Genomic DNA, 15,797 nt, shown 5'->3' with positions numbered 1-15,797 from the left:
TCCAGTGGAGAAGGGGGCGACACCAGATGACAAAGAATTGCTCGAAGATACGAACATCTACGTCGACATGGTGATGGAGAACCTCCCGGCAACCACCAATTACCTCGAAAGGCTGAGAGAGCAGCTGCAGAGGGACAGCGTGTGTGCACGTGTGATGCAGTTGTGCAAAGAAGGCTGGCCTGAACAAAGCCCCAATGAACCGGCACTCAGGCTGTACAGAGCAGAGCAGGCATTCCTCACAGTCCACGACGGAATCCTACTGAAGGGACAGAGAATTGTCATACCTTCAACCATGAGAAATGATGTTCTCGTTAAACTGCATGAAGGTCACCAGGGCGTGGTAAAGTGTAGAGAACGAGCGCGGCGGGCGGTGTGGTGGCCTGGGCTAAGCCAACAGCTGAACGAGTTGGTTCTCAACTGCCGAACATGCTGCAAGGAGAGACTGAACCACAGAGAGCCAATGATTCCATCACCGTACCCAGGAAGACCATGGGAAAAGCTAGGAGCAGATTTGTTCATGCTCGGAAACAAGACCTACTTGCTGGTTGTAGACTACATGTCAAGGTATGTGGAAATAGCTCTGTTGGCCTCCACAAAATCGAACGAGGTAATCCGCCACCTCAAATCAATATATGCACGCCATGGGATCCCGGACCTTTTGGTTTCGGATGGAGGGCCTCAGTTCTCCGGAACAGTCTTCACAGAGTTTGCGGAGTCGTATGGGTTCCGCCACATTACAAGTAGCCCACGATACCCTCAAGGCAATGCCGAGGCAGAACGTGCAGTTCAGACGATCAAAAGACTCTTGAAAAAAGCAGATGACCCCTATCTGGCCTTGCTTGCGTACAGGGCTACAACCTCTTGAAAACGGGTACAGCCCCGCTCAGCTTCTAATGGGGAGGAGACTCCGCACGAGGGTTCCCATCCTTCCTGTCCTGCTTAACCCAGCCATCCCCGACCGAGAAGCCATCATCCAGAAGGAAGATGAGAAGAGGACAAAAGATGCACAACGCTACAACACGCGACATCGTGCACAGAACCTCGTCAGACTCAACCCGGGACAGTGTGTGTGGATTAAGGACCAAGGAGCGGAAGGAGCCATCATCGAAAGACATGCTTCCCCACGATCATATCTGGTAGAGGGACCTCACGGGACCATCAGACGAAACCGGCGTCATCTCATCCCAATGAGGTCCTCGCCTGAGCAGAGTGGCTGTGATGCAGCGGAGCAGTCTTCGGGAAGCGATCCAGAAAGTCCATCAGCGGGACCACTACAGCACAATCTTCCAGAACCACCACCCACTCCTACTACCAAGACCAGGTTTGGGAGAGTCGTGGTGAAACCAACCAGGTTGGACTTGTGATTTTCTTTTTTTCACCCATTTTCCCCCTACTTTCAGGCTCTGCTTGCAGGGTGGTTCGTTTAAAAAAAAAAAAAAAACGGGGGTGGGTGTATTCCGAATATTGAGATGTACTTGTACATGCTGTTCTGTTTGTCCATACAATGTTCAGCCCATTACAGAGCATAGAGGAGGATCAGTTAAGATGGACCATCAAGTTATTGTTCTCAAATGGATTGTCTCAAATATGTTTGTTTTTCCTATGCGATCCCTTGTCACAGTCTGAGGGACGAGCAGACCTTTCAACCACGAGGCAGAATAATCCTCAAGGTCTGTTGAATCATTGGTAGTCTATCCAATGATTCTAGAAAGGGGAGATGTGGTGTGATTGTTGCCAAGATCAGTGGCGCTGGGCGATTACGTCAGCAGGAGGCGCCAAGGACCAGCAGGGGCAGTGACTGGGAAGAAGCACGGCATTGGAGGCTAAATAAAGAGTTACCCACGTTAACGCACAGCTGGACTCACGTGTGCCTTATTTGACAACACGACACCTAGTAGGATACCTTCTGTTTTCAGGTTCATCATTTGTGTCACTTTGTTGTGTGAGGTTATGTTTATTTGGCCTAATCTCTGTGACTGCACTTTCGCGTGCACCCCTGTCTTTTATACATGACTCTTGGGCTCTCTTATTAGGCTTCTGAAAGACCTCACTCGTCTTAGGCTGTCTCATGCCATAATATGTGTTTTCATCTGTTTCATTTGCTTGCGTCTCTTTCTCAATATGTAAATAGTACAACTTTCCATACACATGTATCTCATATTTTGTCCCACCTTTTGTAATCAGTGCATTTTTGCCTTCTTTAAACATCACTGTTGCCCCGTTGGTGGTCGCCTTCTTTACAGACAAAATGTCCTGCGGGTATGAAGGAATGTATAAAGCGTCTCTCAGTGTTGCTTTATGTCTTTGCCCTTTGATGTCAAACAAAGTGATCTCAGCATCCCCCGTTTTATGTGCGACTCCGTTGCATTGTGTGCCGTCCGCCAGCTCCATGCGGTGTCTTTCCGGTCTGAACGTGCTGTCGAAATCCTTTAACATGCTAACGTCAGTGATGATATGCGAAGTGGCTCCCGTGTCCACCATCAATCCTCTCTCTCGGATGTGCGACCCACCTGCTCCCTGGATCTGGTCTCGCTGTCCCTCATCTTCAGCACGTTGTCGGTCTCGCCATCTTCTAGCGATTTACTGGCGTCATCTCGTCTGTACTTGTCCTTACGCCTGCACGTTGCATCTTTGTGTCTTGCTTTTGCAATGACTGCACCATGTCTTCTGTCGACATTCTTTTGCTTTGTGGCCTTTGATCCCACACATGAAACACACGATGCTTGTGTCATCACTGTGCTGGTCACGGGTGTTGGTTTGGATTGGATTTGGATTGGATTGGATTTGCCTTTATTAGTCTCGCAGTGGAGAAATTTACATTTCACAGCAGCAAAGTTATGAAAGAAATGAAAGTAGAAAAGCAAAACACAGGAGCTGCTGGAAAGGCAGCCACTCTCGCGTTATCTTAGTGGCTTCAAAACTTGAAACTTGCTGGTTGTACACTTAGGTTATTAAATTATGAAGGAAGTTCTCGCTTGTTATCTTATTTTGTTTCCCCTTTTGTACTGTCTAGTGTTATCTAATTAGTTCCCTTATTCATTTCGAGTCCAGGTTACTTGTTGTGTCATTATTTACTTCACGTTTTGTCGAGTGGAACTTTGGAGCATATGCGCTTTTCTATCGCAGTTAATCACAAGACGAAACCCATGCGACTTCACCCATCCCTTCTGCCATACTGTGTTGCAGGTAATAATTGTTTCATTTCGTTTTTATTGAACAATATTTAGTTTCTTGTGTCGTGTTTCATTTGCCCGTGAGTGTCCGTGGCGGGTTGAACTGCGCGCCAGCCATTACAAGCGCACCGCGTGTTCTGCCGAGTCTCCGCCCATGATGCGTTCAAGGACATCTTGTAAATAACAGTGAACTTGTGTTGTATTCTCTTTTTCTGTAAATAACCACTATACGATCACACGTTGTTAATTATGTTTTGTTATCGACTATGTTTTGCATTTGAGAACAATCTCGAGGAGATTCAGGTTAATCACAAGACGAAACCCATCCGACTTCACCCATCCCTTCTGCCATACTGTGTTGCAGAAATAAAAGAAATAAAAAGACACATCCACGCGTCTCGTCTTCATTAATACGGCAGCATCGTGGAGATGAAGACAGTCACTGTTGTGACACCCGTAACACATAGCCATTTCGGAACTTGTCGCCGGCTCGCTTAGCGCGGTCTTCTTTAGTCCCAATTAATGAAAATGTCCGAGCATTTTTGTTTCCCATATCTTGTACTTGGCTTCATCTCCGTCGAATGCCAGTCGAACGTGCCTGCTTGCCCTTCCTTGATCCATCTTGACCGCTGTTTTAGCCGGTTAGCGATAGCCTCGTTTGCTCACCGCTCGTTCAAGTCTGGATACACTTCTGGCTTCACTTTATCTCCCAAACGTCTCCTGGGCCCATAACGTGTTGAGATCTTCAGCGCTTTCGCGATGCATTTGGGAGACTAAAGAGTCGAGATGGTCCTCTTGTTTAGATCATACAAGTAGGATATTTATTTGCCGGAGCACAGAAACTAGCTTTTATCGCTGTCAAATCACGTGATGTCGCGTTGTGGCTGGGTTGCCAGATCTGCTCAATATTACAGCATTAGACAAAATGAGGATACAATCTAACTTTAACAGCGGCGTAGGCGGGAGCTGGGAGCTGACGCGCCGGTCGTGGCGACATGGCCGTAGAAGACACATCTTCGTCTGTTGCCATGAACATTTCTAACGTCGGGGTCACCAGTGTAGCCGTTGAGGAAAGAGCACACACGACTGAATGTGGAGACGTGTTTATTACAACGGGTAACAAGTGTATCTAACTCAAACAGAAAATGCAGTGAAATATATGTAACATGCACCCGCCCCCTTCCGTGCACCTGATGGGTGAGATGTCTGGTCCTAGTACCCGCCACAGCATATTGATTTATATAGCACTATATAACAACAGCTGAAGCTGTAACAAAGCACTCAACGTGGACAACTATCATTTACGTACAATAAATAAAGCAGTCACAATACCACATACAGTATTTGTTGAAACATCGTAACATCTTTATTTAAACAAATAATATAAATAAAAAAGTGCATAGAAAAATTATACAGGTTTAGAAATACGTATACAAATATTTACAAACTCAGGGTTGATTTGTACATGGTAACAAAGACATACATTTAAAGATCACAAGTTTCCTAATTTTTGTCTTTAACACTTACTTTAAAATAACCCTACCATATATATTTTTTTATTTATTTATATATATATTTGTGTGAGTGTATTAATGTTTTACATACAGCTTTCTGAACAGTAAGACGTGGACCTTTATAGATGTCTAATTACAATTTTGCATCCTTCATTGCAAACCCACTAACACACACGCGCGCACCTAAAACAAAGCAAAGTCAAGTGCCGACATTAAAACAGTTATCATGTTTTTGCATCAGTATTACCAAACATCTGTTGTGACAGCTGAGGTAGAATCCTTGCAATGTATTGGGAGTGACTCTGTTCTCTTTTTTGTTGCATTTGTTTTACTTCAATGTGTGTGTATGTGTGTGCTTGCGGGCGTGCTTGTGCATGATTGACACAAAACAATCTGGGCTCCATCCCAGTGATTGGACATGCAAAATGGGCACAAAGGTTGACACACATTACAGTCTGCTCAAAATTGTTTTGAGGGGGATATTGGGGTTTGGGGGGGCAGAAATAAGAGGAGCGTCGTGGGGGGGAGGGTGAATTGACAAGGGTTTAAGGAGGCAAACAGTGCTCGCTTTAACTTCAGTGGCATTCTCTAAGACAGTCAGTTTGATGCCACAACATAAAAAGGAAATAAAATTAAAATATTCTTTAAAAATACCAGCTTCAAAAACTGAAAAAAAGCCATAAATGTATGATTGGATTGCCTGAACAGAAAATTCAAGTAAATTAGTGAAACAAAAGGACATCACTTGTAATAAAAAAGCAGGCACTACAAATGGAGCTGTACACCCACCACCATTTATACAAAAAAAATAATCACCGTTTAAGTAAAAATCTAAACGCAAATAAATATCACGACTAATTTTAAACAGTGTGAATTCAATCACGCTCATTAAAGACAGTACTGAACATCACTAAGAACAACATTTCTTAAATTAGGTGCAGAGTGCATTGTCCCTGGCTCTGTTTTCGATGGCTTGTCCTGATGCAAAGTTTGCACAGCATGATCACAACAAGCGTATCGCAGGAGCCGATGCAGACACTCAGTGGCAATTTACACTCACGTTCTCGCTGATTTACAGATCAACAGTATCGTTTTTTTGGCAATTGGGAATTTGTACGGCCATTTATGTGCAACGGTGGGAAAGTCTTTTTGGAATAGAAAAAGAGTAGACTCAGCGTAATAAATAACTTCAGAAACTATTGATTTATCACTCTTTTGGTTTGGGTAGTGTTTGCTACATACAGTATAGTGTACATCAAGAAAGTGTTTTCTTTCCACCGAAATGTTTCACTTAAAATGGACAGTGAAGATGTGTTTTTTTAATGTTGTTGAGTACTGCTCGGGTGAACTTATTTAAAATATCAATTTTGCGCAGGATAAACACCCAGCTAAATCAATCCTTATCTGCAGGACATCTCCGTCCTGAGAATACCCTTCCCTACTTAGCACCATGGTTGTCATGTGGAAGGGCTGTTGGGGTGTGGGTGAAGCAATAAAACATCCACAAGAGATGTACAGCATAAAATAAGGTATGGGTGAAAATATGGCTCAAAAAGTGACCTCACTCCAACACAGACGGGGCAATGATGTTCCCTTCACAATAGGATGGAGCAACAATGATAATGAATGTACTCTAGAAAGATGACGCCTCTGTGGAAAAAAATACGAAAACTTAAACAATCTCTCAAAGCCAAGATGCAGCTTTTCAGTGTTGAGTTTGACAGATAAGGCTTGATGTGTGTGTGTCTCCAAGAAATGTGGCTGGGGTTCTTCAGTGAACCAGAAGTCCCACCCACATTATAAATTTTCAAAACGTGAGTCGTCGTCGCGGACAGCCTCGCATACTGTTCAAACACGTGTCAGTGTAGGACAACCTCCTTTTCTGCTCCTCCAACCCACGCACATACAGAGATGTCAATGTATCTCAATAGTGGCTGGCTAATTTGGGTTCAGTGCTCACTGAGCGCTTTCATCATTTGAGAGCTCCATCCAGTGCCACCTTAATGAAAGGCTTTCTAGTAAACAAGAATGTCTTCGTCTCCGGCGACGACGGATCTTTCAATTGAGGAAACGTCGACAGCGCCGTGCGCCGCAGTTACAGTTGAGCTTGTTGCTGGCATCCTCAATGGGAAATTTGTAGTCATAGGTGAGCTCCTCTCCCCTATAGATTTTCCTCAAAGCAAAGATGACAATGTGCTTGCGGCCCTCTACATTGATCACTCGCGAGTAGCAGTTGGGCTCACACGAGTGGTTGATGAATCTGGCCGCATTGCCGTGCATGGTCGCATCCACCACATCAAAATCATCGATGCGGAACATGTAACAGCCAATACCCTGGCAGAAAGAACACAACAAACTCATTTGCTACTTCTCGTCTGCTTTTTTTCTCCTTTCAATTAATTACACAACATTCCCTCAATATATAGCAGTTCATCATTCATTATTTTGCTATTTTCTAGCTATGTAATCATTTACAGTATATATATATATATATATATATATATATATATATATATATATATATATATATATATATATATATATATATATATATATATATATATATATATATATAAAACTCTAGGTTAACAGTCAGTGGAGAACCAAGTTGTGCTACAAAGTGCTAGCAATGTTGGGGCTGTCCACTTGCAATCTAACCAATGGTGTGTGGATATGAGAGTATTTCACACAATCTCATTGGAGAAATCACCCATGGCCAAAATCAAGGTTTTCCACCATTTGGTAAAATGTTTCAACTCTACATCAATGTGGGATTGAGTCAAAAACAAAAATTGGTAGACACAGGACAGCTGAGAAGATCATCGGTGTCTCTCCCCCCCCCCCCCCCCCCCCCTTCAGGACATCTACAACACCCGCCTCACCCGCAGAGCCATCCGGATCGCTGGCGATCCCACCCACCCCTCCCACAGCCTCTTCAGCCTGCTGCCATCGGGTCGGAGACTGCGGAGTCTCCGAGCCAAGACCAGCAGGCTCAAGGACAGTTTCTGCCACCAGGCAGTCCGGAGACTCAACTCCCTCCCAGCCCTGCCCAGCCTGCCCCTTCCCACTGCCACACTCACCGAACTCTGAGTACACGCTACATGCTGTACGATCATCCTGAACTCTATTTTTTTTTGTTATTTCTCATTAGACAAGACCTCACTTCAACCCTTTCTAGTTGTTTGTTTTGCAATTACGACATTACGTCACTTCCTCACTTTACATATGTCACTACCTCACTTTACATACGTCACTACCTCACTTTCCATACGACACTACCTCACTTTACATACAGAAATTACATGTATTGTCTGTTGTCAATTGTATGTCTTTTTTAGCCACGTTATAAGTGCCTTGCATGTCTTGCACGCTGGGTCCGAGAGGACATTAATTTCATCTGTGCTGTATGTCATGCATATTAGCATATTTGACAATAAAGCTGACTTTGACTTTGACAATAATTGTTGCCTCAAAGCTAAAATGAATCTTTTTGAACCGCCTGGAAACATGTTTGTCTACTTTCCATGTTCTAGAAAAACAGCAGAGAGGGAAAAAAATTACAGGAGGTCGTTTGGAAACAAAAATGGAGTATTCGATGGAGCAATCAAGAGTCTGATTGACTCTAAAGAGGTCATGCAATTTATACTCTGGAACAATGGTACCTAACTTGGCCTCATTCAAGCCCAAAGGCAATAGTGAATTAGTCTTATGGGTTTAACGAAGACAATATCATACAATTAAAAAAAAACAGTCTTGAAATTGTACTTACTTTTTTTCTTGTTTTTAATAAATGAATTTGAATGTATTGAATTTGTAAAAAAATATTTGATGTAACTTGATGTAAAATGAAGGGTTCAGTGAATGTACATGTGAACTGGTTGGATTCAGTAACCCTAACAAGGTTAACTCATTCACTGCCATTACCAAATTTACTCAGGAATTGAAAATATCACGTGGAGCGCCATTCCCGAATTTGTTCGGGTTTTGTTTTTTCTTGCGGAGAGGGGAGGGGCGTAAAAGCGCTGGTCAGACCTCTGACAATGTTTTCCCTTCCAACAAGGGGGCAGCATTTGTCTTATGGACAGCTGCCCCCATTTCAAGCTCTGATAACTCCAGACCCACATAACTTAGGAATTAACTCTTTTTTTTTCTGATGAAAGCAGAGTCTAATGTTTCCTACGCTGTGTTGAATGTTTATGTAGTCCTAAAACTCAATATTCTGTGGGTCCTGCAATTTGAGTGAAAATGACAAAAACCCTGGCACTGGAGTGGACACATTTTTGCACATCTGGCAATGAATGAGTTAAGGATCACTGCTGTGGGGCGAAAAAAAAAACTGGTACTTCCCCAGTAAACGGAGGTTGAAATTGATGAAAACAACACACCTTGCCATCATAGTACTTCTCCCGTTTATCAGTGAGCACCGAGCGAATGACAATGCCAGCATACTCGATGACCATCTCGCCTGCTTCAATGTTCCTCTTGCAGAAGAGTCCACGCCCATGAATTGCTGACCTGTACCAAGTAAGATCAGAGCTCAAAAGATCTTACCCAGAAACATTGTACAGTGGTGCCTCGTGTTTTTAATGTAATTCAGTGAGGATGAATGGACCCCCCCCCCCCCCCCGCCCTCTCTAGAAAATCCAACAAAAACATTTTTGTCTGTTCTTAAATAACAAGAAACTGCACTCTATATTATATTTTATTGTACTTTTGCTTCGCCACAAGGGGCAGTATAATACAGAGGTATGGATCCAAAGTACATGGACGGTTTCTTTTCAGTAAGCCACAAACGGGCGTTTTCCAAAACTTTCAAATATTTGTAATGTTAAATTTTCACATAGCTTTAATTTTGATTTGAAATAGAAACAGAAGATTCAGAGAGTACCCTGGGTCTTTAGCAGCTCTCATAAAGTTAATTGAAAATGTCAATAAAGAGATCACTGAAGCTAATGCAATTATAAAACGATTTGAGATAGTTATAGGAAATTGTGTATGCCTTTTTGTTAGAGATGACTCATCCGTCATCCATCATTCTTGAATAAAGATTGGATGGAAGACATCTTTCTAGATTTATTATCAGCCGTAAGATTTTTCCGTACAATCTACGTAAAATTGCTGCAAATTTAACACCAATGAAAGAAATCTCATAATAAGTTATGCATCAGACATTCTTGGTTTTGCCAATGTTATGCTGTGTCAAAAAAGGGAAGAAAAACTACACCACATACAGGTTGGTCTCTAGTGACTGCAGCTGCAGAATATGCGCTGCAGGTGATCAGCAATAAAAGGAATTGATAGACATAAGAGAACGATATGAAAAACGCTAAACATGTTAACAGCATTCCAACATGATTCGGGGAGCAAAATTCAGAACTGACCTGTACACGCCGACAGCCTCCTTTGATGTTCTTTCCAAATGTCTAAAGCGCATGGCCATTGGCAACTCCAAACTAGTGGCCCGTCTAAGACAGAAGAGGATTCATTCAACATCAAGTTAAAACAATGTGGTAAGGCCAAAAGCAAAGGGCTTAAAATGGACTCCTGACCTAGTGGACTTCAAAAGAACATCATCTTCTTCATCGTCATAACACCCAATATCAGGAAGCTGCCTATGCTGAGACGCTAGGAAGTTGAACATGTCGAATGTGGATTTTCTGTTGAGACAAGGTATTTTCAAGTTTAAATTACTATTTTGTTCGTTCATTCAATGACTGATAACATTGGAACTATTTAACTGAATTACTCATTTAATATGAGATCACCAATCATTTTATTTATACACACCTAAGGTACAATTCTGAGCGGGCACAACCAGTGGGATTGACAGGAAGATCATCTTCTTGGTTGAACTGCTTAAAAAAGCGGAAGGTGTGATGTTGACAGCGGTGCGCTCCTTGAAGTTGTTCCAGCAAGAAGACAACAGCATCGTGGAGCAGACCGAGCATTCGGGCACCTGTGATCCTCTGGAAAGCCAGAGGTCTCAACTTTGCAATTGCTCGTGCCTCTTGCACACCATCGATCACAGCTTTCCAAGCCACTATCGGAATAGTTGGGAATGAATCAGAATCAGAAAACCTTTAATCATCCCACAATGGGGAAATTTGCAGAATGAAGCTTGTTAAAGGTAAATCCATGAGAAATGGGCTTGAATTTTCCAACATCAAGCTCACCCTCAATTGTGTCTGCCTCCACATTGAAGCCATCATCACTGCTTATCTGGAATCGCAAGTGAGGCTGATCTTTATTTACAGAGCATTCGTCGTCCTCATCAGAAAGCAGCAAGTCGTCATCTGAGGCAGAACCGGCGCCTAAAAAAATGATAATCTTAATCAAAATGCTAACACAAATAGTTTTATCATAGGTCAAACATTCAGAGTGTCACCCAATTGATTTACTATTTTGTCTGTAATGCCTTCCCCGTGTGAATAATATTAATGCAAAGGTACCAGAGTATTTCTTCCAGTCAATAAAGGTGGTGTGTCCCACTGGCTCCCAAGTTTGTTGCTTGCCATATTCATCCCGAGACATACAGTCCCATGGTTCACACCTGGAGATAGACAAAATAAATACATTGCCCAGACAAAGCCAATAACCCTTTCTCTGTGCCCTCGCCTCCTCGCTATCTTTCCCACGCCATCAAAAGTCTTCAATCACGGTCAAAGTCATATTCAATATTCATTTATGATTATTTATGATTCATTTATTCATATTTTAGTATTTATCTTACATGTTATTCTCCATATGAAACCGTTATTAACTGTGTTTTTAGGTAATTTTTCAGAGGGTGTCTGGAACAGACAAACTGGATTTAAATATTGCTTTATCTTTCAAACGATTGGGTTTTGAATCGGACAACTGAGGTCTCAATATGCAAAAAAGTTATTTTGTTTTCAAGCAACAATAATTATTCGAACAATTGTGGTATCACAGCGATATAGGTAAGGCCTCTTTTATATGAAAATCTATCCGTTACATTTTTATAACACTTCTCATCGATGTGGTTGCCACCTCCTTCTTCCTTTGTGCAGGTAGTGTGAGACTCATACTGGTAGAATGTTATTATCATTATCAAGTGCTGAAGAATGAATGAGTCTGTGTTTTTGTGTTGTCATATTTGGTTTTTGTGTTATTGTTTTTTTTTTGTACTTCAAGATGGCGCCGCAACAGTGGCTGCCTTTCCAGCAGCTCCTGTGTTTATTTTCTACTTCTTTCCTTTCCTCTTCCTTTCATAAACTTGCTGCTTGAAATGTAAATTTCTCCACTGCGAGACGAATAAAGGTACATCCAATCCAACCCAAAATGACAAAAGCCCTGGCACTGGAGTGGACACATTTTTGGACATCGTCTGGCAGTGAATAAGTTAAAATTGGCAAGGAAAAATGAATACAATAGTTTAAATTTTTTAAAATCTATCAATAAAGCAGACTCAGGTTCTTTTCACAACAATGAGACTTGGACAAATGGAGAAAATTTGACACAGAGAAAGACAGAGCCACTCATATCTGAACTTGTAATATCCAACCAATCATATTTCCCATTGCTTAAGAGTAAGCGCCAAGTAATTCTTAAACGGCAAGTAATTCTTAATTTGGTATCAGTAAGAATATATTTTTTTTAAAGAAATAGTTTTCAAAACGCCACTTTCTCACAAAGTTGAAGCATGCCTAAACAGCATTTAGAAGTTTCTTACCCAGAGCTCTCAGAGTCACTTTGGCGCTCCTCCTTTAACTCATCCAGGTTTAATATTCCTTTAACTGTTGGAGTCTTAATGCGAACTCCAGAGGCCCTGCTGGGGACACTTGGTACGCTCAGTTGGTTGCTCTCATCCTCGCTGGGAGGTTCAGAAGCTAGAAAATCCACTTTAGACTTCTTTGTCACTATACGGTCAGAAAGAGAAGAAACTCTCTTCATGCGGACGTGGGTGCGAGAGCGGGAGGCCGGAGCCGGTGCTGTTTTAGGACATGATGCCGGAGCTTCTGGCTCAAGGAGTAGGCCAGGGGGCAAAACCAGTGACGAGGGGCTAAGTGTCCGAAGCCCACTCCACTTAGGCGTGTAGTTGCTCGCCATTGCTTGATTGATAATTGCTTCGGCACTCTCCGCGGGTGACATGTCTGAACTCTTGGTTGACAAAGAACACTGTCCGGCAGTCTTGGAGGACTTGGATTTTTTTGATACACTGGACTCATTCTTTTTCTTTGTTTTTTTCTTTTCTGAGGCAGTTTCATCTTCGGTCTTTTTTGTATTCTTTCTTGGCTTTTTTACATTAATTGATGACAATGCCCCATTGCTATTGTGAGCAAGCAATTGTGTAACTGTGGTAGGATTCTGCTCTGTTGTAGTGGCTGCCGTAGAAGCGGTTGACATTATGATTGGTCCAGGAGGTGCAGTAGACATGTTTCCTGCTGCTGCTAGTGTGGCGGACAGGGCATTGCTTTGCAAAAGACTGGCGATCTGGGTGACACAGTTAAAGGATGGAGCACTAGGATTTGGCAATTGGAATGTGTTGCTGTCTGGATTCTTGACAAAAATCTGTCCAAGACGGTTCACCAACAGGACATGAGGTGTGGGGTCCACATTTGGGCCTCCAACTTCTTTTACAGTAAGAATGGCATGACCAGGCAGAGCTGGGGATACCATAGGCTGCTGAGGTTCAAAAGTAGGCCTTGGTGCAGAAAAGTTTATCGAGATTGCGTGACCAGACAAAGCATCCTTCTTAATGGATGACGAGCTGTAGCCATTTGAAATCAGGCCAGATGTAGTGGTTTGGACTGGTGCGGGAGCGAACCCACTCACTCCAGGGAGAGAAGATACGGAGGTAGAGGAAGAAACAATGGTGACAGCTGTTGAACCCAAAGGCTTTGCCTGGGTGGAGTGCAAGGGTACAGATATGCAACCAGAAGTCACTGCTTGGACAGATGTCCCTGTTGACGAAGGTTCGTTCTGGGGTGCAACATTTACCAGAGTTTGCGCTGGGTCTCCAACAGAAGTTAAGGTGGCTAATTTGTTAGACAAGGGGTCTCTTTGCTCAAAGGTAGACCTTTGTGATGTGTCCACCGGCGGTAGTGGCATACTTGTGAGTGAGGGCAGTGTGGAACCTGGTAAACTGGAACTTATCTGAGGAGAGTCTGAAAGTCGGTGAGAAGGACATTGCACATTGGTCGATTTTAGGGCACCGTGGGCATTGTCACCGTAATTGGTCATGGAATTAACAGTTATGTGGTTACCTAACACAGTGCGGGCAGCAGCTGATGGCACAATGTGGCTATTGTCAGATTTTGAATTAAGTGGTTTTGATGCTACGGCCTGATGGGATTCTGGTTGCGTGCAATCTAATACAGGAACCATCTCTCCTGAATTGGAGTTATGGTTGTCTGTCTCAAGAGTAGTAAGCATTCCAGAGGCAAACTGTCGAGAGGAAGTCTTTAGATTCTCCCCTGAAGAGGAGCTCTCAGGCACCTTCGTCGGGAAATTCGGGTTCCCGTCAAGGGCAGGAAGCATGTTTTCCTGTTTTTTGTCAGCTTTTTCCATTTTGTGATAAGAGGCCACAGACACCTGTGATGAGAGCAACCCCATACTGATCTCTTTTGAGGATCCTGGAAGATTTTGAGACACATGTATGGGGTTACTGACTGCAGATAAGATCGCCAGAGATGAGGAATCTTTGTGCTTGTAAATTGATGGCACTTTCAGGTTCTGATTCAGACTTCTGTTGGTTCGAGTAAATGTTTCTGATTCATGGACATCAGTATTATCCAGGTTCTTGTTTGGAATAATTTTACCAGAACTATCAACTTTTTGAGAATCATCACTTGTGGAGATGCTTGCATCACTCTCTGTTCCATCATCAACACCATCCAACTGAGCCACGTTCTTAGAGGAAGAAGATGCGGGAGACTTGGAATGCTCTTTAGATACTGGACAGCTGACAATAGTTCGAGAGAAGTCAAAGTAATGATCCATATCTTCATCAGAAGATGTGTTGTTCAGGTCAGTTCTGCCCGAGGCTGCTGAATGCGGCAGACTGGCAACAAGGGACCTTTTTTTCTGTACCTCTTGGGCTCGAGACCAAAATTCTTCTTGATCATCCCCTTCCACTACTATTTGTCCACCACAATTCATAGCCACAACCTCACTCAAGACTGTCTCTTCAATCTCCAGTTCTGTCCTCATCTCCTGTGCAAGAGTTGTGCTGGGATCCTTGTGGTATGAAGTAAAGGTAAATCCGTCATCACCTTTCTGCTCATCCAGATCTCTCTGAGGTGAAGTCCCATTTGCAGGAGAGACATCTTCTGGCTCTGGAGATGCCAAAAAATTGTGTGGCACTTCAACAGAATCTGAGTGGCTCAGATCAAAAGATAACCGAGTCCTGGGTAAGTTCTGTACGGATGGAGAGAAAGAGAGATTTGGGGACGCAAATGTTCCTGTACTCTCCTGCCAGGGAGACTGAGGGATGAAAGCTGAGGCACAATTGGTCTTTGCGTTCCCAGGACAACGAACTGAAGAAGCATTTCTGCCCCCAACTGCGCGACCTAATGAAGTATTTAGCGGGCTGTCTGAAGTAGCACTTGAGAAAAGCGGGGAACTTGGAAGAGATTTTCCTGCACGGAGTGTGACTGGTCTAGTTGGGGGTCCCAGAGGAGCAGGAGATATATTCGTGCGTTGACTTGCTGCCTGTGAATGGGGATTGTGACGTCGAGCTCTTCTGGTCTCCTCCAGATCACTTACTGTTAGTATGTGATGAGGATTTATTGGGATTGCTCCTGGAAAGAAAACAGAACGAATCTATAGCTTAAAACGCGAATAGTGTCAATCTGTTCTGAGTGAATAAGTATTTTTTCTTTAAATAAATTTTTTTTTTAAAGAAACAATAAAGATGATTATGATTCTGAAAAGGAAGGGGGTGGGGTTCCATACAAAGAAATACTTTACCTGGTGATGGCAAAGGTCGAGACAATCCTCCAGCTGGTCTTCTGGTTTGTGGATAGGTAGGAATCTTTGGCTTTGTTGCATGATCTTGTTTTGTTGATTGAACTGAAAGAAGACGTTCCTCGGGTCTGGCCTGTGATTCTGATGTGTCAGTCACAAGGGCCTCAGATTCTGAATGGAA

The 15,797-nt window shown here is 43.0% G+C and overlaps 1 protein-coding gene across 2 annotated transcripts in view; it reads right to left on the bottom strand.

Moving 5' to 3' along the window:
• Positions 1-4,740: 4,740 nt before the first annotated feature.
• The window catches only part of kmt2bb (lysine (K)-specific methyltransferase 2Bb), a 31,474-nt gene continuing 20,417 nt past the window's right edge, over positions 4,741-15,797 (bottom strand). Inside the window, exons 28-36 of one of the 2 annotated variants that reach the window (XM_088998277.1) lie at positions 15,620-15,787; positions 12,381-15,450; positions 11,137-11,237; positions 10,861-10,998; positions 10,475-10,727; positions 10,237-10,344; positions 10,069-10,152; positions 9,073-9,202; positions 4,741-7,021 (exon numbers count right to left, since the gene is read on the bottom strand). In XM_088998277.1, coding sequence (XP_088854403.1) covers positions 6,746-7,021; positions 9,073-9,202; positions 10,069-10,152; positions 10,237-10,344; positions 10,475-10,727; positions 10,861-10,998; positions 11,137-11,237; positions 12,381-15,450; positions 15,620-15,787 — 4,328 coding nt within the window. In that variant the 3' untranslated portion in view covers positions 4,741-6,745. The remainder of the gene's footprint in view (positions 7,022-9,072; positions 9,203-10,068; positions 10,153-10,236; positions 10,345-10,474; positions 10,728-10,860; positions 10,999-11,136; positions 11,238-12,380; positions 15,451-15,619; positions 15,788-15,797) is intronic. The other variant, XM_088998278.1, reaches the window with a different exon arrangement.

Source organism: Hippocampus bargibanti, linkage group LG06 (assembly GCF_051943395.1).
Source record: "Hippocampus bargibanti isolate YZ-2025 linkage group LG06, ASM5194339v1, whole genome shotgun sequence".
Classification (NCBI taxonomy): Eukaryota; Metazoa; Chordata; class Actinopteri; order Syngnathiformes; family Syngnathidae; genus Hippocampus; species Hippocampus bargibanti.
This window is presented reverse-complemented; position numbering and strand designations above follow the sequence as displayed.